We start from the raw sequence: 22,591 nt of genomic DNA, 5'->3' as shown, positions 1-22,591 counted from the left end.
GAGTATCTGTGGGACATCCTCAAATGGAAGGTGGAGGAGCGCAAGGTCTCTAACATCCACCAACTCCATGATGTCGTCATGGAGGAGTGGAAGAGGACTCCAGTGGCAACCTGTGAAGCTCTGGTGAACTTCATGCTGGAAAATAATGGTGGTCATTTTGGACATTTAACTTAAGGGTGTACTCACTTTTGTTGCCAGCAGTTTAGACATTATAGGCTGTGTGTGGAGTTTTTTTGAGGGCAGCAAATTTACACTGTTATATAAGCTGTACACTCACTACTTTACATTGTAGCAAAGTGTCATTTCTTCAGTGTTGTCACATGAAAAGATAATAAAATATTCACAAAAATGTGAGGGGTGTACTCACTTTTGTGAGATGCTGTATGTTGTTTAACTGTGGCACACATGAGACTCAGTACCCCCACACAACACTGGGTGCAAGGGTACTAGAAAAACCCATCTACATCATAATACAAGCCAATATTTCTCTTCAATCACGCTTTACTCTACAATTTTTTAACTATTCCATTATAGTTAAACCTGTTTACTGGTAAGTCACATCATTATATTCATGAACCTATCCTAAAAGGCAGAGCTCTAAAAAAAAAAAAAAAAAAAAGAGCAAAGTCAACCACTTTCCTGAAAGGTCCCCAATCAAACGAGTGACTTCTATATTATCGAAACGAAGAAAAGGCACCGCTCACCAACACAGTGCATGAATATGTAAATTAATAATATGGCCTCGGCTTTAGCCAGCGCAGGTCCAGCCACGTCCCCCTGACGTGTTTCGCCCTCCACACCAGGGCTTGGTCACAGAATTATGTCTCAGCTTAGAGTGGCATTGCAAGTTTCATTTGGATCAGTGACCTCTATAGTTGGGCTTATTACTCTATACAACACCACAGGGGTTAATGTAATATACAATATATAGTTAAAAAGGCTGAGGATTCATCAGGCAAGCTATAAAGTCAGTATTAAAAAACCCATCGATATATTTTAGGCATTACTAGATATCTGTCACTAGGTGACACTGATTTTGGCTAGAACCACATAGGAGATTTTTATAATTTGATAGTAGGAGATGTACAATAACTCCAACTGGTTCAGTCAAAATCAGTGCATGGCAAAAAAAGCTGTTATAAACAGGAAGCTAGATTTCCAGCTGACAGTTAAAATGTAATGAAGCCTTAAAGGATTTACATAAGCATGGCTAATTTACCCCTAAATCTTCCTCCTCCCTCTAGAGAATGTTTCAGCCTTATTTTCTTTTTAGCTGGTTACTGTAGTGGGAAACTTTTATTACTCCCTGTGGTGTCATCAACAGGCTTTTTGTAGGGGCAGCTGCTTAGAGCTCAGGCACACCCCTAGAACTACATCACCCAAGATGCCCTTTCCCTACACACAGGGTGTGGGCAGGCCCTTGGGAGTCAAGGCAACAGCAAAAGTTCTGTTTGGAAATATATTCATATATGCATGAGAAGTGGGACACAGAGGGGAAGTTATGTAATCCAGGACATAGGAACTGGAGAAGGCTGGTAAATCTGATTGGGATTTCAATGCAGCAGAAGGAGCCCAAGCAGAAAAGTAAAAGACACTGGATTTCTGGCAGACATACAGGCATTTTTCTGCACTTTTTATTTTTTATTGATTTTTCTTTAATTTGAAAACTATATATACACAAAAAAAAAAAAAAAAATTTACTAGCCATGCCATCAGGTGTTGCTCAGAGACAAAAGCTGTCCTCAAAGAATTCTCAGAACAGGTCTGTGAAAAGTCTCATCATAGACACACTTTTTATTTTTAGTTTTTTAACATTCACGCTAAACTTTTCTGATATCCACCTAGTACATTCTATTACCAATTTACATTCGGGCATGCATCCATTATTTCAGACCATTTCACCCAACATTGCAAAGTACTATAAAGACACAGTGGGAGGTCAAACACGAAAAAATGAATGTGCTTCCAATTGAGAAAGGGACCAGTAGTAATAACTTCTCTTCCCTTAGTGCACATGTGTCAACACAAGGCCTGCGGGCCAAATCCGGCCCTCCAGTCCATTTCATGTGGCCCTCACACCTCTCCTGGAGCTGCAGTAGAGCTCCAGCTCTCCTTTGGGCTTCCTGCAGACCCTGCCATTTCTGCCTCCCAGCTCTTTCCCAGCCATCAGCTATTTCCCAGCAGCAACGCAAGGTAAGGGGGTGCACTTTGATGTAAGGGAGGGTGAGGGTGGACTCTTAACATCTGATGTAAGGAGTTTGGGATACTCTGGACATCTAGTATTACAGGTGCAATCGGCCCTTTGAGGGCAATCATAATGCTGATGCGGCCCTCGATGAAGTTGAGTTTGACACCCCTGCCTTACTGTCAGATCTTACCATAAAATGGATTGCTGTCCATCTATTATTGCTTAGAATTCCTGAATATCTCTAAACCCTTGTGCTCAGCTTAGCTACGTACTCAGCTTCCGAATATACAGGCCAAAATTCAATCAATCAATCAGTGGGTGGCCCTGTCAGCATTCCTCCACCCGACATGCTCAGATTGCAAAATTGAAGGAGTTGGGTGAAAAATTGTGAGCCAAACAGTGCCTGCATCCAGTCAAAAATGCTGGCTGTTGGAATACAATGCAGTTTAGTATGGATGGATGGATCTGTTAGATTTTTTTCATTCAGTCTGCAGGCTCAACAAACAAAATCTACTGCAAATTCATAAAGTACTCAGACCAGCTTCCCTTTTTTCAGTGTGGTTATGTTGCAGCCTGATACTACAGCTGTTTAAATTAATTTTGTTTCTCGTCAATCTACACCAAGTACCCCATAATGATAAAGTGACAACAGAATTTTAGAAATCTCTGAATTAAAAAAGAAAAAATTTAAATATCACATTGGCATAAGTATTCAGACCCCTTGCAACAACACTTGAAATTTAGCTAAGGAGCCTCCTGTTTCTCTTGATCATTGCTGAGATGTTTCTACACCTTGATTGGAGTCCACCTATGCTAAAATTAAATTGATTGGACATGATTTGGAAAGGCACACACCTCTATATAAAAGGCCTCACAGCTGACAATGCATACTGTATCAGAGCAAAGCCATGAGGTCAAAAGGAACGGCTTACAGAACTGCAAGTCACAGAAGATTCCCAAGAGCACAGTAGCCGCCATAATTATCAAATGGAAAAAGTTTGGTATAAACCAGGACTCCAACAGCTGTTTTCCTGCCCAAACTGAGCAAAATGGGAAAGGGCCTTAGTAAGAGAGGTGACCAAGAACCTGATGGTCACTCTGACTGCGCTCCAGAGATCCTGTGTGGAGACGGGACAAAGTTCTTGAAGAACAACCATCAATGCAAGCCCCCCCCCCCCCACCAATCTGGGCTTTATGGCAGAGTGGCTAGACAGAAGTCTTTCCTCAGTTTGGAGTTTGCAAAAAAGCACCTGAAGGACTCTATGACTTTGAGGAACAATATTCGCTGGTCTGATTAAACCAGGATTTAACGGTTTGTCCTCATTTCTAAAAACGTATATGTCTGGAGGAAACCAGGCACTGCTCATCATCTGCCCAATACTATCCCAACAGTGAAGCATGGTGGTGGCTGCATCATGTTGTGGGGGTGTTCTTCAGCTCAAGGGACTGGGAGGATGTTCAGGGTTGAGGGAAAGCTGAGTGGATCAAATACAGAGATATCCTCAATGAAATCCTGTTCCACAGCGCTCAGGACCTTAGACTGGCCTGAAGGTTTACCTTCCAACTAGAGATATGCCAGTTTTCGGTAATTCGATATATCGCGGTATTGCATACCCACGGTATTGTTATTGTGGCATTTTTAAAATACCGTCTTTATCTGCTCCTCAAGTCTGACTTTAGAATGGATACATTTCAGTGAGCTGGATGACTCATTCACTCACTCAACAGTTCACTCACTCAATAGAGACAGCTCTGGTAATATGATCCTAGAGTGAGAGAACTTAGCTCCTCCCTGTAACCAATCAAACAGCTCCCACTCAGCACACTCCCACATGCTTCTTTCAGGGCTCAGACGCAGCCTAATACAAGCAAGTTTCTGCAAATAGAATAAGATATAGATAGATAGATAGATAGATAGATAGATAAGATAGATAAGATAGATAAGATAGATAAGATAGATAAGATAGATAAGATAGATAAGATAGATAAGATAGATAAGATAGATAAGATAGATAGATAGATAGATAGATAGATAGATAGATAGATAGATAGATAGATAGATATACACATACATACATACATAGGCATAGCAGCATTTTATATATATATATATATATATATATATATATATATATATATATATATATATACATACACACACATATACATACACACACACACGCGCATAGCAGCCCACATTATATTATTATATAGCCATCAAGCAGTGTCTGGCATACCTGGTGATGACTGGTCCTGGCGCTCTGATCCGATGGTCTGGTCATTAAGGGGGCAAATCCGTGCGGTCCAGAAGTGGTTAAACCTGCAGGAGGAGCGGTGTTTTTATCTATAAATGACTTTACTATTGCTTTAGGCCTGGTTCACATGTATGTAGGTTGGCAGTTCACGTGTATGCGGGTTGGCGGTTCACATGTATGCTGGTTGGGGGCCCACATTTGCACAGGCATAGCAGCCCATTGATTTGAATGGGCTTGAGCTGCTATGCCTGCGTTTTCAGCTAAAAAAAGGTGCATGCAGCATTTAAAAAAATGCAGTGGCCATGAAATCCATCCTTCTTTTGCACCATGCGACTTACCTGCAGTTGCTGCACACGCAAACTGTGTTTTTAAATGCTGGGCCCATGTATATCAAAAACGCAGAAAGCTTGCCAGAGCAGGAACTGCAGGTAAGTCGCATGGTGCAAAAGAAGGATGGATTTCAAGGCCACTGAATTTTAAAAAAGATGCTGCATGCACCTTTTTTCTGAGGAAAATAAGGGCATAGCAGCCCGTTCAAATCAATGGGCTGCTATGCCTGTGCAAATGTGGGCCGCCAACCCGCATACATGTGAACCGCCAACCCGCATACATGTGAACCAGGCCTAAAGCAATAGTAAAGTCATTTATAAATAACACCGGTCCTCCTTCAGGTTTAACCACTTCTGGACCACAAGGATTTGCCCCCTTAATGACCAGGCCATCGGATCGGAGCCAAGAGCCAGGACCAGTCATCACCAGGTAGGCCAGACACTGCTTGATGGCTTATTTTAGGCCTGGTTCACAGAGTCTGTACTGACTGACTATATAATTATGTGCAAAAGTGAACCAAAGTCCCTAAATTCAGCAATGAAATTCAAGTGAGGTAGAAATTTAATAATTTAAATGTAATAATTGAATACCGTGATAATACCGTATACTGTGGCAAAACCTTAATCAATTAATCGCAGAATGAAAATCTGATACCATCACAAGCCTACTTCCAACATGACAACAATCCCAAGCAGACAGCCAAGACAATACAGGAGTGGCCTAGGGACAACTCTGAATGCCCCAGAGTGGCCCAACCAGAGCCCCGACTTGAATCCTATTGAATATCCTCGGAGAGACCTGAAAATGGCTGTTAGATGGTCTCCATGCAACCGGACTGAGCTTGAAAGGATTTGCAAAGAAAAATGGAAGAAAATCCCCCAATCCAGGTGTGCAAAGCTTGCCACGTCATACCCAAAAAGACCCAAGGCTATAATAGCTGTCAAAGGTGCTTCAACAAAAGTGCTGAGTTAAGGGTCTAAATATTTTAAGACATGTGATATTTCAGTTTTTTCTTTTTAATCAATTCACAAACATTTCCAAAATCCTGTTTTCACTTTGTCATTATGGGGTACTGAGTGTAGATCAATGAGCGACAAACATAGATTGAAACAACTCTAGTATCAGGCTGCAACATAACAAAATTGAAAAAAAGTGAAGGAGGTCTGAATACTGAATGCACTGTATATATCTTTATCTATCTGTATATATCTTTATGGTCCGCTTAAGCCATTTTACCAGGATTGGATTCTCATTGCTGTCTTTGCTTTACATTACAGAGCACAGCTGGAGGAATGGGGCTCCCTTTCTTTTTAGCTTGAGCATGGTTGCAGCTATTGAAACCCTGGTAAAAGGAATCTAGTGTGTGGATTAACCCATTTGTTTATTTCACCTTTAAAAATCTAAGCAAAATATTTCAGCCTTAAGATGAGAGAAATTTCCCAGACGCCATTTATGTGCTCTTGTTTTGTGCCTTCAATAGGCTGTTATTCTCGGCTTCCTTGTTATTGTCTCTGAGTGTTCTCACTTCCTCCTACCTATGTTAACAGCAGGTTCATTTCATACACCGTGCTTGAGGAAGCCAGAGCTTCTATGATCAATGGAAAATGATGCAATATCAAACGTGTCATATGAGAGACACTGCTTCTGAAAAGACTAGTTCCTTGGCTGTCATTACGATCCTCCTGCTTCAATACCAAGTCATTGATCTAGTCAAAGGACTTCTAACTTTTCTATGACTTTAAAAGGTCTAATTCCTCTGGGTTGGTGGCTCATGATATTGACGGCTCAGCGATTGATCAACTTGGGTACAATCCGCCTGCCCATACACAGTTCAAATCTTAGCCAGTTTAGCAAGGATTCGAACGGTCTCTGACCAGCTTAAGGGCCTGTTTAGACTTGCATTTGGGTGGGTGGGGGCAGGACATGTGCAGTTGAGCTGGGTTTTTAGCACCCCCAACGGCTCCTTCTCCGAAGATGGAAAAGGCAGCAGATGGGTGAGTTCACCTGCTGCAGCTGCGGTGTATTGCTTCACATTTGCAGAAAAAGTTATTGCTCCCGTCACACGAGGAGGGCAGTACTGCCACCAAACGTGAATAGAGATGCACAGCAAAAGGAAGTGTCTGCAGGCATTGGTGTGGCATATATGGGGTTAAAATAGGGGACGAGGAGGCTTTATATCGCCTTCTCACTGCTTGTCAAACATCTCAGAAAAGTGATCCAAAATGCGGTGAGAAAATAGAAAATGTAACAAGATTGGATGCTACATGCAAGTGTCAGTTTTATCTGTCAGAACATCCCAGCAATGGCCATGATGGAAAGTGGGGGGGGGAGGTGTTGAGTGGTCAGTGCGAGGTCATTGCGGGTATCCTTATCTCTATGTGCCTGCAGTTCATAACTGAAGCAGTTTTGTTTTTTTTTTCCCACATTCCATGAGTCTTTTAATTATATTATTTATTACAGGTAGTTAAATTGTGCCATCAATTTATGCAGCACTTTACATATATAATGTCCTTTCACATCAGTCCTGCCCTTTTGCTTAGATTTTTAAAGGTAAAATGGACTAATGGGTTATTTTACACATGGGATTCCTATTTCCAAGGTTTCAATAGCTGCAACCATGCCCAAACCCAAAAATGGGAGTCCCACTCCTCCAGCTGCACTCTGTAAAGAAAAAAAAAAAAAAAAGTAAAATAAAGGCAAGAACGAGAATCAAATCCCATTGTAATGGATTAGGCTGGCCGTAAATATACATTATATATATATATATATATATATATATATATATATATATATATATATATATATATATATATATATATATATATATATATACACACACACACACACACACACACACACATATATAATATTATATATATTATTATATTATATTGTACACTCACATCAATCCCTGCCCTCAGGCTTACAAGCAAAGGTCCCCAACTCACATTCCTACATACACATATTAGGGACAATTTAGGCAGGATCCAATTAACCTACCAGCATGTCTTTGGAGTGTGGGAAGAAACTCACGTAGGCAGAGGGAGAACATGCATAATGAGTAAAAAAATGGAACAACAATGTAAGTAAAAGCTGGATGTTTTTGAAGAACATAATCTTAATATATTTCCTATCTACATAACCTCTACAGTGCACCAAATCTTCTGCACACATATTTATAATAATCTGTATTAATATTATTATCACTTCCTCCTAAGCATTGTGTTTAAACAAAAAATGTAATCAGAGGATCTGACTGCATACTTTAACAGGAATTTCACTCCCCCTCCTTTCTTTTTTTCCTTCATCATCTTCCCTTACCTGTTATGCTAGGTTCTCTTCACACACACTCTTCACAAAAAAAAAAAAAAAAGGCATTCACCCGTCCAGCAGATCCAGTGATCTCCTGCATCAATCTACTCATGTGCTGCAGCCTGTGCCACATGCTACCATCTTGGTCTCCCCAGCCAACTGCTCCATCTGGGTTCAGGATGCTCTGTAAATGGGCTCCCGCAACCTCCTGGGTTACGTGATGAGGATATCCCAGGGGGTTGTGTGAGGAGGACACATCATTCTCACCTAGGTGAGAAGGGCAGTGGGGGGGGGGGGAAATACCCCCCAAAATATAAAAACACTTGACTATTCATTTACACACGCCAAGTGCATGCACTTCATGGCTTTTATACCACTTTTCCATGGTCCATGCCAAATGTCAACTTAAAGTTTAACATTGGGGGGGGTTGGGGAGGAGGAGTACTGCGCTTCAAGGGTGGTAATTGCGACTTATAATTTCAGGGTATAACCCCTATTCAAAAACTCATAAATATTTAATAATAACGTTCCCACGACAGCGCAAGAATCATTTCAGTAAAATTAAAGTTTAACATCTCTTAATTGATTTAAAGTGGTTGTAAACCCTTCCATATACCCTGTGAAGTGACTAGCGTATGTTGATACATCAGAGATGAAACATACCCTCCTACATAGGTTGTACCTGTTTACAGTCTTCTCTTCTCTACAACCAAAGTCCAGAATTTATAAAACTCGTCTGAGCTTCCAGAAAACAAGGGGTGGAGAGCTGAAGTTACACTCTGCAGAGCTCATTGAGAAGAACTCTGGGAGCGGATTGGAGAGAAGAGACACACTCCCCTTTCACACAACACAAAGGAACAGAGTTGAGGCCGTCAACCACAAGCTGTGTGCTGGAGGTCCCTCCCGTCACCTTTTTCCGCTTGGTGTCATGAAAACTTGTCAGAAGTGATTCATGCTAATAGCACATGAATAAAGCAGCAGACAAAAATGACACTTGGTGCTCCTAACTAAGACAAGTACACACTATTCGGGAGCTATGCTTTTTTCATATTTCAGGTTTGAGGTTTACAACCAGTTTATATACAGCACACAAACCGTGGAATTGTGTTGGTTATTTCTGCCTTGGATAGGCTTCTATACTTTGCATGTGTGTTTATCTAGACTTGTGCTGATGCTACACAAATATCTCATACAATTGTGTAGCATGTGACTGCTGTAGCTAGGAAATTGCAGGTGTGGAGTGAATTTTCCAGAGAAACATTGCTCCTATTCTTGTTTGATTATACTAATTACACTAGAAAAGCACAAAGTCCATGCAACGAGCATAAGCCTGGGACAGTCATGTCATGAGTTGGTATTTTTTTTTTTTTATTATTTGAATCAATATCCAAATAGTGGAATTGACCTGCATATGCAACTTTATCTGCCTAAACAATATGCCTCCGCTTTCTGAAATCTATTACAAAAAAAAAAAGTGTCTTTAAAAAGAATCAGTTCTGGGCTCCCCTTGTTAAACGATATCTACAAACCCAAGAACAAAAATGTATTATACTGCAGCTTACCAATCCTTAGATGTGGTGGCTGCATTCATTTTCCTTTTGGAGGCTAGGGACATTTTTAGAAATATCTGCTGATATTGTCAGAAATGGTTATTCCCTGCAGGCTGAACTGAACTCTTACTAATATTCTTACCTGCCTTTTACGCAATCTTCTCTAAACTACCAATTCCACTTCCCTCTTGTAACGGAGATGAATAGAAAAAGACCTATTTGTAGTTTAAATCAAGGGAGTAGCCTAGGTAATAACCATGGCTCCCCCCTGCAGATACAGTGGAGGAGTGACACAAAATGTGCTATTCCAAGGAATACCAGGTAAAAAAAAAATAAAAAAAAAAAAATATATATATATAAAATAAAATAAAATAAAATAAATGCAGCAATCACATCGAAGGACTAGTAAGGTGCAATACATTACATATTTGTTTTTGGGTTCAGATACGCTTTCAAATGCTAGCTGCCTGGTTTTCCCTCTAACCATCTTATTTCAGAGTTTTTATTTTAGGACACAGGTGCTACTTGCTCCAGAGGATTTAGGCTATTTGTTCCGGGTGTGAGACTTATACTCCAATACCAGAGCCAGAGGTTTAGCAGGACAGTCTGGCAACTAGTATTCTAAAAATAAAAATCAGCAACAGTAGCCCCTGTGTTTCCTGGGGATAGGTTTACTATTTTACAATTGGTAAGCTGGCCACTTGATAAACTGGGCAAAATTCTCTCTGTAAGTGGCCCGCCCCCCACCCGCCTACTCCCCTGTGATTTGACACAGTGAGAGTCTGTCAGCAGATCCTGCCCAATGATTCTTGGCCAGGACCTGCTTATTGGCTGTATTACATAACAGCCCAGAGCTCTGTGTTGACCATCAACACAGGGCTCTGAACAGAGGGAACAATCGCTTTGTTTCTTTACCCTGCATTTACAAATCGATTTATAGTACAAATCCACACATTTTACACATTGTTAGGCACATAAAATAACCCATTGATTGCCCCTAGATGTTAACCCCTTCCCAGCCAGTGTTATTAGTACAATGACAGTGTACAGAGCTGCTGTTAGAAATCATGGGGCCCCATACAGCCTGAGAGGGCCCAAAACCCCGCCTCCACTTCCCCCAGATGCAGAGCAACAGCGGCACGGACTTTATCCGCCTATGCTCCATGGTCCCCCCCCTTTGCTCCCACCTCCTGGACCCCTCTACTGACCTGATGGGGCCCAGGGAAATGTAATGTAATCCATGGTAAGCAAGTACTGTAGAAGTGGGGTTGTAATAAAATCAATTTCTTCATTATGGCAGAACAATAAAGCTGCCCCAGGCCCCCCCTGTTTAGCTGACGAGGCCTGGCCAAAGTACAACAGGAACAGTTGTACTGCCTTACCAGTGGCCCTGACAGTGTATATTATTATCACAGATCACAGTATTAGTGTCACTGGAGATGTCAGTGCATAGGCAGGTAATGGTTCCCATAAAGTGTCAGTTAGTGTCAGATTTCCCCCTGCACAGTCCCACTATAGGTCAATGATCGCCGCCATTACTAGATTAAAAAAGAAAAAAATTCCAGCGCGTGTATATATGTATATATCCCTACACATACCATAGTTTGTAGACGCTATAACTTTCACGCAAACCAATATACACTTATTGGGATTTTTTTTTTTTTTTACCAAAGACATGCAGCAGAATAAACTTTAGCCTAAATTTATAAAAAAAAAAAAATATATATATATATATATATATATTAAATTTTTTTAACTAAATGCGTTTTATCGCAAAAATAAACTTTTTTTTTCAAAATGTTCAGTTTTTTTCCCTTTATATAATAAAAAAACCCCAGTGATGATCTAATACCACCAAAAGAAAGCTTTGTGTGAAAAAGTATAAAAATTTCACTTGCGTATAGTGTTGCATGACCGCCCAATTGTGCAGTGCTAAATAGCAAAAAATGGCCTGGTCATGAAGGCGGTAAAACCTTCTGGAACTCAAGTGGTTAAAAAAAAAAAAAAAAATCAAAGCAGCCAGAAAAATGGATTTTTGTAAGAACTTACCGTAAAATCCTTTTCTCTTAAGCTCATTGACAGACGTAGTCTTCTTGATTCTCAAGAGCTGGGTTATGTTGTCTCCGCAGGAGTAGGACTAGGCAGAATGACAAAACGTTCTGGCTCCACCCTAGGGGCAGTCCCTGAGGGTATATCCTCCCTCTCTCTGCTACAAGGAATCAGTTCTGTTTAAAGCAGTACAGAGAATTTAACCCAACCCAACTCAATGATAGAGGGGCGGGTACTACGTCTGTCAATGAGCTTAAGAGAAAAGGATTTTACGGTAAGTTCTTACAAAAATCCATTTTTCTCTATCGCTCATTGACAGACGTAGTCTTCTTGATTCTCAAGAGCTGGGACATCCAGAAGCAGTGCCACAAATGAGGGGTGGGATTGACAAAATCAAATCCAATCTAGAAGGCCCAACCGGTGCCAAACTAGAAGTTTTAAAGGCTCATTATAAACAAAGAATGAGACTAAAGAAAAATTTTCCAACGGAAAAAACCCTCGAGGTAGACCACTGGTCTCCTCAAATTGCGGCCTGCAAAACCTTGCGGCCAAACGAGGCATCAGACGATGCCATTACATCAACTTTATAATGTTTAGTAAAGGTATGCACCGACGACCAGGTAGCCGCCTTGCACACCTGGACCACTGACGCCTGATGGCGAAAGGCCCATGACGCACTAAGTGCCCGAGTGGAGTGCGCCTTAACAGGGAACGGGGGCTCCCGACCCTTAATAGAATAAGCCTGTACTACCGTCTGTCTGATCCATCTGGAAATGGTCGCGGCAGATGCAGGCAACCCCTTTTTGGGTCCATCTGGGATCACAAAAAGTGAATCAGTCTTACGAAACGAGTCTGTCGTTTTCAAGTATACCCTGATCGCCCGGACCACATCCAAGGAGTGCAACGCAAACTCCCGAGGATGACTGGGCTTAGGACACAGGGAAGGTAATACAATTTCTTCATTCAGATGAAATTCTGAAACCACTTTTGGTAGGAAGGATGGATTCGGACGAAGAACCACCTTATCTCTATGAACCACCAGATATGGTGAACGACAAGATAATGCGGCCAGTTCTGACACCCTGCGTGCAGAAGTAATAGCCACCAAGAAGGCCACCTTCTGGGACAACGTAGGTAGAGGAATCTCCCTAATATCTTCAAAGGGAGGTTTCTGAAGAACCGACAACACTAAATTAAGATCCCAGGGGGGTAACGGCGCGTGCACTGGCGGAGCCAGATGTCGCACCCCCTGGATGAAATTCCGCACCAAGGAATGAGTAGCCAAAGGCTTCTGAAAGAAGATGGCTAATGCTGAGACCTGACCCTTGATAGTACTCAAGGCCAGTTTCTGCTCAACCCCTTGTTGCAGAAAAGCCAATATTCGATTAATCGAATAAGACCGAGGACGGAACCCCAAAGGTTCACACCATGCAATGTAGGACTTCCATGTGCGATGATAAATCTTTCTGGAAGTCGCTTTCCTTGCTTCAACTAGAGTAGGAATAACTGAAGCTGACAAACCTTTGTCCTTCAGCACCTGGGTCTCAATAGCCAGGCCGTTAAAGCCAGCGATCGTAAAGCAGGATGGAAGATCGGTCCCTGAGACAGTAGATCCTCCCTGAGAGGAAGTCTCCACGGGACGTCCGCCACCAGTCTGACCATGTCGGCGTACCAAGCTCGACGAGGCCAGTCCGGAGCTACCAGGATTACTGGGATTCCTTCCTCCTCTATTCTGCGAAGAAGTCTTGGCAGTAACGCGAGAGGAGGGAAGGCATATATTAGCTGGTATTGCCCCCACGGGGCGATCAGTGCGTCTGCGGTTTCTGCTAGAGGATCGCGGGAGCGAGCCACGAATCTCTGAACTTTCCTGTTGAATCGTGATGCCAACAGATCCACATCCGGGGTGCCCCACCGTAGGCACAACTGGTGGAAAACGTCTGGATGGAGGGACCATTCCCCCTGATCCAGGGTCTGACGGCTGAGATAATCTGCCTGCCAATTCTCCACCCCCGGAATGAACACCGCAGAGATTGCTGGAACAAATCGTTCCGCCCAGCGAAGAATGCAAGCCACTTCTTTGGCCACTCGGGCACTCTTGGTGCCCCCCTGGTGATTGACATAAGCCACGGCCGTGGCATTGTCCGACTGGATCCGAACCGAGCTGCCCTGGAGCTGCTCGGTCCAGTGAATCAGACAAAGTCTGATCGCTCTCAGTTCCAATACATTTATCGGTAACCTGGATTCTTCCGGGGACCAAAGTCCCTGGACAGATAACTGACCGAGAATTCCTCCCCATCCGGATAGACTGGCATCCGTGGTCACTGTCGTCCAATATATTGGCAGAAATGACTTTCCCTGGCTGAGCATCGGAGACCGAAGCCACCAAACCAGAGACTCTCTGGTCTGTTTGCTCAATCGTATCTGATTGTCCAGGGATTCCGGATTCCGATTCCATCTGAGAAGAATCTCTTGCTGAAGAATTCGGGTATGGGACTGGGCAAATGGGACTGCTTCGAACGAAGCCACCATCAACCCCAGAACCCTCATGCAAGTCCGAAGGGAAGACCAGCTGTTGGACAGTAACAACTGGACTGCTGATTGAATCTTTCGGAGTTTCCCTACCGGAAGGAAAACTCTTGTCCTGACTGTGTCTAGAATTAGACCCAGATATTCGAGCCTCTGGGTGGGAACCAGAAATGACTTTTGCTGGTTCACCAGCCACCCGAATTCCTGTAAAGAAATCATAGTAATTTCTATGTTTTGTAGCAAGGTCTGAGGAGACTCTGCATGAAGCAGAAGATCGTCTAGGTAACCTAGAATCGATATACCTCTTTGGCGCAGAAGTGCCAACATTGGGGCCAACACCTTTGTGAAGACCCGCGGAGCCGTGGCGAGACCGAAAGGTAACGCCACAAACTGATAGTGGTTCTCCTCTACGGGAAAGCGTAGAAAACGCTGATGTCCTGCGAAAATGGGAATGTGAAGATAGGCGTCCTTGATGTCTATGGACGCTAGGACATCCCCTGGATGCAGGAAGGCTGCTACCGTGCGAATGGACTCCATTCTGAATCTTCTTATGTTGACGAAAGAATTGAGTGCTCTTAAGTCCAGAATTGGACGCACTTTGCTCTCTTTCCTGGGTATTGTAAACAGGTTTGAATAAAACCCTTGAAACCGTTCTGTCCAAGGAACGTGGACTACCACTCCTTGTTGTAGTAAATCTGTGACTGCTCTCCGCAGATCTTCTAAACGATCTGTGGATAGTCGGATATTGGAAGGGAAGAATCGCGCCGGTGGGAGAGATCGAAACTCGATCTTGTACCCTGACCTTATGACTTCGCAAACCCATTTGTCCGGGATTCTGGAAAGCCATGGATCCGGGAACCGGCGAAGACGTCCCCCCACCCCAGTTATGGGTGGGGGCGCACCTTCAGGCTTTGGATGGTTTATCTTCAGGTCTGGAGGGGGCGGGCTTTTGCTTGCCCGACCAACGACCCCTGACGCCTCCTGCAGGAGCTTTGGAGGACTTAGTTTTTTCACCCGCTGGATGAAAAAACCTCTTGTGAGCAGAAAAAGAAGGCCCTCGTCTTTGACGAGTTCCTCTACCTTTAAAATTTTGCGGTAAAAAGGTGCTTTTTCCACCGGTGAGATCCTTAATGATCTCATCTAAGTTGGCTCCAAATAGACGCTCTCCTGAAAAGGGGATATTAGCCAATGCTTTTTTGGAACCTTGGTCGGCTAACCAACCTTTTAGCCACAGTGTACGCCTGAGAACCACTGCTGAGACTGATGCTCGCGCCATTAATGGAGTGGCGTCTAACGCCGCATCACATACAAACTGTAACCCCTGTTTCATTTGTTCCAACAAATCTGATACCGCCTGAGGGACTTCTTCTAAGTCCCGGCGTAACCACTTGGTCCATTCAGTTACAGCCTGCGAAACCAGACCAATAGCAATTATTGGTCTGAAAGCTGATCCAATCAAGGAAAACATGGTGCGAGACATAGCTTCTATCTTGCGATCCACTGGATCTTTAAAAGACGGAGCGTCTTCTAAAGGAATAACCGTGGCTTTATTCAATCTAGCAATAGGTGAATCCACCACAGGTGGTTCTGTCCATTTCTTAATCAGGGTTTCCTCAAATGGATAACGCCTGTCAATGCGTTTAGAAATATTAAAAGTGCGTTTTGGCAGACGCCATTCTTCTTCGATTGGATTGCCAAAACATTTGGGCAATGGAAAAACCTTTGCCACTTTGATGCGTTTTTTAGTCCCAAAAGGGATCTCAGTTTCAGCTATTTCTGATGGAATACCCTGTAACCTTAAGGTCTCTTGAACAGATACAATGAGTGCGTTTACCAACGCTTCCTCTCGGGCTATGGCGGATGCCGAAACATCCTCCTCACTGTCTGAAGAGACAGGACCCGAGACACCAATACCAGATGAAGTACCTGCAACTGCAGAAATAGGCTCAGAGTCTGAATCCGAGGTTTCAGATAATAAGGGGTTAGGCGGGGGTCGCTTTCTTGCGCCCTGTCCCTGACAAGCCACTTCCACCCGGGACACAAAAGTTTCCATAATAGCTGACAAAGATTCAATTGTCAATGGGGTGCTGGAGGATCCCGCAGACCCCTCGAGGGGATCCGGAGGAGATACATGAGTGGCAGGGTCCATGTTAATACAGGACACCTTTGCCAGCAAAACAAAAAAACTTTTCTTTTTTTTTTTTTTTTTTTTTTTGTGTGTCTCCCCCTAGCGCAATAGCGCCCCTCAGAGTACCTGCTTCTCGATCCCAGAGAGAGAGAGAGGGACCCCCAAGGCTCACCAACCGATGCAGTGCAGTTTACAACAAACTGCAGTCAGCGTCTGTCTTACACAGACTGGAAGGAGCTGTTTGCTTTTTCCCGGGCAGAAGGCGTGGCTCCGCCCCCTGTGTACGCCTTCCGGCGTTCCCAGCCCTCCACGAGGTAGCTGGGCTCACAAAACATGGCCGCCCCCATAGAAGAGACATAAGACTCCAAAAACATGGCGGCCGGCGTGACCTGAGGACATACATGCATTTGGTCTACGGCAAAATGGCGGCGGACCGCCGATATCGTCTTCCCAGCACATCCACCTGCACTCTGCTAAGAGGTGACATATGGATCTACAGAGATACACTGCACATAAGGTAGGATTATACCTCCTATGTCTGCTGTAATGTTACAGTCTGCTGGGTAGAGTGTTAGCTCTTGAACCAAGTCCACTTCCCACAAACACATGCTGTATTACAAGGGGGACTTGTAAGTATCAGATATATACTGACCATATATGGAGGGGCCCATAATATATACTGCCTCATAATGAGGAAAAAAGGGAACGTTTACTCACCATACCGAACCGACAGGCACCCTCTCTTCACAATACCCTCTCCACCGGGGTGGGGGTTTGTGGACGCCTCGACTCTCTGGTACCTGGCGTCCAAGCGAGACTTTTAACTCGCAAAGTCAGTCCCTTCACTGGGACTCCGTCGCGGCCGACCCAGCGCACTGGTCTGCACGCGCTCTTAGGCAGAAAACCGGGGTGACCACTGGATCTCAACATCCAGCCCGTCGCCCGGCCCCGCATACTTACTTGAATATGTCGCGGCCGACCAAGCGCAATGCCATGGTCTGCACGCGCTCGTAGGCCGGCTGGGGTGACCACAAGTGTCGCCCAGTCCGGCATTTTTGCTTGAAGATCTCACAGGAGAAAACTACCTAAAAAATGTCTTTTTCTTAAAGAAAAAAAGTCTTGCCAGGACCAAAAGATCCCAGCAAGGAACTTAGGTCCTTACTCCTGACTAGACAGAAAAAAACTGATTCCCTGTAGCAGAGAGAGGGAGGATATACCCTCAGGGACTGCCCCTAGGGTGGAGCCAGAACGTTTTGTCATTCTGCCTAGTCCTACTCCTGCGGAGACAACATAACCCAGCTCTTGAGAATCAAGAAGACTACGTCTGTCAATGAGCGATAGAGAAAAAAAAATTGTAGGCCAAACAGCAGCTGCATTATTATTATTATTATTATTATTATTATTAATTATACAGGATTTATATAGCGCCAACAGTTTGCGCAGCGCTTTACAATGTGAAGGAAGACAATACAGTTACAATACAGTTCAAAACAGGAGGAACTAGAGGGCCCTGCTCGTTAGAGCTTACAATCTAGAAGCTGCATTCAATTAGATGTTGGCTGCCAACATACATCAGCAGCAACAGGAAACTTGCCCATTTGTGCTGTATACTGTGGATTTAGGGATCTGTTAGATTTTATTTTTTTGCGTTCAGCCCGCAGACTGAACGCAAAAAACAATCTAAACTGTGTAGGACCAACCTAAAGTCATCCTATCCAAAAAAATGTTTCATTACCTTTATGCTTCCACTTGGTGATAATAGGGTTAGATGAAGATATAATACATTCATCGTGGGAAGCCATTACATAAAGCTGCACAGACACTTACTTGCTGCAGGGGCTCATCAATCATATTGGCACCTGTGACTCTTCTGTCGATTTTGATTGGTCTAGCTTCCCGTTTCATTTCCTCCAAGCACTGACAAAAAGGAAACAGAAACAATGAGAATCAGACAAATAACAATGACAAACGCAACAGATGAGCAAAATCAACGAAGAATAATAAAGCAAATGAAATGTGGAAAAGTAGCAGATTCCTGTGCAAGCACAAACCGCCTTTTCAGGAATTGGGAATTCGAGAGAGAAATGCATATGGTGACCGACTAACCTCTCACATACCAAAACACCCCAAAACTGGTAGCTGTGGTGGAACCTCAAATCCTAGCATGCCTTGTCAGCCAAGGGAATGCCACACATTAATGCATAGGTTGTTAAAAGGTAATAAAAATGCAAAAAAAGATAGTGATCTTGAAAATGTTATTTCTCGATTGTCGCTATATACCTACATCTTAAAACCAACATTAGAAAAGCTAAAGAATGAACAATGACAGACAATGCAAGAAATTGTACTGCATAGAGACCATACAGGGAAGGTTACTACACAGCCCACTTCTAGTAAAAGTCGATATTTGGGGTCTTAGTACCCGGTACAGTACACAGTGCTTAGATTCATTTTTTATGTTCCTCTGTCTCAAGCTCTTTATAGAGATGGTAATGACGTCCATGATAGTCAGCCTCATGCATCTTCCAGGGTGGAAGCATCACTAGCATTCACAGCCCCAGAACCAGCATGAGAGCATATATTTTATTATATATATATATCTATATATATATCTATATATATATATATATATATATATATATATATATATATATATATATATATATATATATATTGTGGGGGATCAGCTCGGTGGCGGGTATGGATGACCCCTTTGGGGGGGTTCGTTACACAGGGAGATAGCCGAGAAGTGGTTGCAAACAACAGTTTGGTTTATTCTTGCAATTTACTTCACACAAGTGCAAGCATTAAAAACATCAAAATAAAAATAAAACACAAAATAAACCCTTGCCACTGTGGGCGGCTACCTTCTCACACACAGGAACCTATCTAATGAAGTCTGTCCCCAACCTACTGTTGGGCAGACTTGGCTGATCATACAGCAGACTCTCAATAGTCCAAGTTTTATCTCTTCACACAACAAATGTCCATTGAACATGTCCCTTTTCCTCTTCACATTGAACATGTCCCTTTGCTTGTCTCTTCACATAGCAAACAGTTAATTTATTTCTTCCACATAGAAATAGTTAATTTTCTCACCTTGAGAAGTCTTCACACTTTTTACCCTCCTCAGCGCACATCGCTCCAGGAGGTCTTCTCCCACGCTCACACAGCGTCGGGAGGTACACATCTGATTGTCCTCCGCTACCCACACGGCATCAGGAGGCAGCAATCCTTCTCCCAGGCTCTGACAGCGTCGGGAGGCACACATCTGACTGTCCTCCTCTCCCCAGCCCACACAGCGTCAGGAGGCAGCAATCAATAGGACTTCCTTTGGACAAATTATAGAGGCCTCAACTTCCTCATTCCGAACAGCTGAAGGCCTTTCAACTTCCTTAGACAGTTCTGGCTACCTTTGCAGCCAACACCCTATAGTAATTGGTGAATTTTCTAAACCAGGTGGAAATGTATCTCCTGTCTGTGACTACATCCACAGATTTACCTGACTTCCTGTCACAATATATATATATATATATATATATATATATATATATATATATATATATATATATATATATATATATATATATAGTGCCTTGCGAAAGTATTCGGCCCTCTTGAACTCTGCAACCTTTTGCCACATTTCAGGCTTCAAACAAAGATATAAAACTGTAATTTTTTGTGAAGAATCAACAAGTGGGACACAATCATGAAGTGGAAAGACATTTATTGGATATTTCAAACTTTGTTAACAAATAAAAAACTGAAAAATTGGGCGTGCAAAATTATTCAGCCCCTTTACTTTCAGTGCAGCAAACTCTCTCCAGAAGTTCAGTGAGGATCTCAATGTTGACCTAAATGACCAATGATGATAAATAGAATCCACCTGTGTGTAATCAAGTCTCCGTATAAGTGCACCTGCACTGTGATAGTCTCAGAGGTCCGTTTAAAGCGCAGAGAGCATCATGAAGAACAAGGAACACACCAGGCAGGTCCGAGATACTGTTGTGGAGAAGTTTAAAGCCGGATTTGGATACAAAAAGATTTCCCAAGCTTTAAACATCCCAAGGAGCACTGTGCAAGCGATAATATTGAAATGGAAGGAGTATCAGACGACTGCAAATCTACGAAGACCTGGCCATCCCTCTAAACTTTCAGCTCTTACCAGGAGAAGACTGATCAGAGAAGCAGCCAAGAGGCCCATGATCACTCTGGATGAACTGCAGAGATCTACAGCTGAGGTGGGAGACTCTGTCCATAGGACAACAATCAGTCGTATACTGCACAAATCTGGCCTTTATGGAAGAGTGGCAAGAAGAAATCCATTTCTTAAAGATATCCATAAAAAGTGTTGTTTAAAGTTTGCCACAAGCCACCTGGGAGACACACCAAACATGTGGAAGAAGGTGCTCTGGTCAGATGAAACCAAAATCGAACTTTTTGGCAACAATGCAAAACGTTATGTTTGGCGTAAAAGCAACACCGCTCGTCACCCTGAACACACCATCCCCACTGTCAAACATAGTGGTGGCAGCATGATGGTTTGGGCCTGCTTTTCTTCAGCAGGGACAGGGAAGATGGTTAAAATTGATGGGAAGATGGATGGAGCCAAATACAGGACCACGCTGGAAGAAAACCTGATGGATTCTGCAAAAGACTTGAGACTGGGACGGAGATTTGTCTTCCAACATGACAATGATCCAAAACATAAAGCAAAATCTACAATGGAATGGTTCACAAATAAACATATCCAGGTGTTAGAATGGCCAAGTCAAAGTCCAGACCTGAATCCAATCAAGAATCTATGGAAAGAACTGAAAACTGCTGTTCACAAACGCTCTCCATCCAACCTCACTGAGCTCGAGCTGTTTTGCAAGGAGGAATGGGCAAAAATTTCAGTCTCTCGATGTGCAAAACTGATAGAGACATACCCCAAGTGACTTACAGCTGTAATCGCAGCAAAAGGTGGCGCTACAAAGTATTAACTTAAGGGGGCTGAATAATTTTGCACGCCCAATTTTTCAGTTTTTTATTTGTTAAAAAAGTTTGAAATATCCAATAAATTTCGTTCCACTTCATGATTGTGTCCCACTTGCTGTTGATTCTTCACAAAAAATTACAGTTTTATATCTTTATGTTTGAAGCCTGAAATGTGGCAAAAGGTCGCAAAGTTCAAGGGGGCCGAATACTTTCACAAGGCACTGTGTATATATAATTGCTGCTTACCTTTTACTTGCTTTTATTTTTTCCAAAAAAATATTACATGTGGCTAAAAAAATATTACATGTGGCTAGGGACAGATGAACAGCCCTATACACAGACTATTTGCATCCAGGGCCATCCATCCATTTGTCACTAACTGCAGATAACTGCGCCAATTACGATTACATGTAGACAACCAGAAAGCCTCTCAGCCTGTCACTGATCTTACAGGCTGAGCAGCCGCAGACAATTGGGAACATCTAGCTGTACCCACTACAGCATTACGCTGATCTGGGCGGCCTACAGCCAGGAAAGTGTGAACGAGTCCTAAACCAGATTCAAAGAAACAACTACCGTATTTATCGGCGTATAACACGCGCCGGCGTATAACACGCGCCCCAATATTTGGAGAGAAATTTCAGGAAAAAAGCTTAAAATTTAAAATAAACAGCTTTGAACTCAGAACATTTTTTTCTTTTTTAAATCAAATGATATCTCACCAGTGCCCATGAATGCAGCCTCATCAGCAGTGTCCAACAATGCATCCTCACTAGCAGTGTCCATAAATGCAGCCTCAATATATGCAGCCCATCAGCAGTGTCCATAAATGCAGCCCACCAGCAGTGTCCATAAATGCAGCCCACCAGCAGTGTCCATAAATGCAGCCCACCAGCAGTGTCCATATATGCAGCCCACCAGCAGTGTCCATATATGCAGCCCACCAGCAGTGTCCATATATGCAGCCCACCAGCAGTGTCCATATATGCAGCCCACCAGCAGTGTCCATATATGCAGCCCACCAGCAGTGTCCATAAATGCAGCCCACCAGCAGTGTCCATAAATGCAGCCCACCAGCAGTGTCCATAAATGCAGCCCACCAGCAGTGTCCATATATGCAGCCTCGCAAGCGCAATGTCCAAATATGCAGCCTCGCTAGCGCCATTTGAACTGACCAAATTGGTTTTAAAAAAGGCCGGGAAGCAGCGCCGAGGGCAGAAGGGGCGGGCCGGGCCGAGGAGAAGGAAGGACTAGCTGTCATAAGAGCAGAAGG

The 22,591-nt window shown here is 43.3% G+C and overlaps 1 protein-coding gene across 2 annotated transcripts in view; it reads right to left on the bottom strand.

The window, feature by feature from the left end:
• SNX13 (sorting nexin 13) overlaps nt 1–22,591 on the bottom strand; it is a 256,460-nt gene that overhangs the window by 107,663 nt on the left and 126,206 nt on the right. For both annotated transcript variants that reach the window (XM_082257983.1, XM_082257984.1), the window contains exon 4: nt 18,166–18,255. In XM_082257983.1, the coding sequence (XP_082114109.1) occupies nt 18,166–18,255 (90 nt within the window). The remainder of the gene's footprint in view (nt 1–18,165; nt 18,256–22,591) is intronic.

Source organism: Pelophylax lessonae (assembly GCF_965119305.1).
Source record: "Pelophylax lessonae genome assembly, chromosome: 5".
Taxonomy (NCBI): Eukaryota; Metazoa; Chordata; class Amphibia; order Anura; family Ranidae; genus Pelophylax; species Pelophylax lessonae.
Note: the sequence above shows the minus strand (reverse complement) of the source record. Positions and strands in the feature narration are given on the sequence as shown.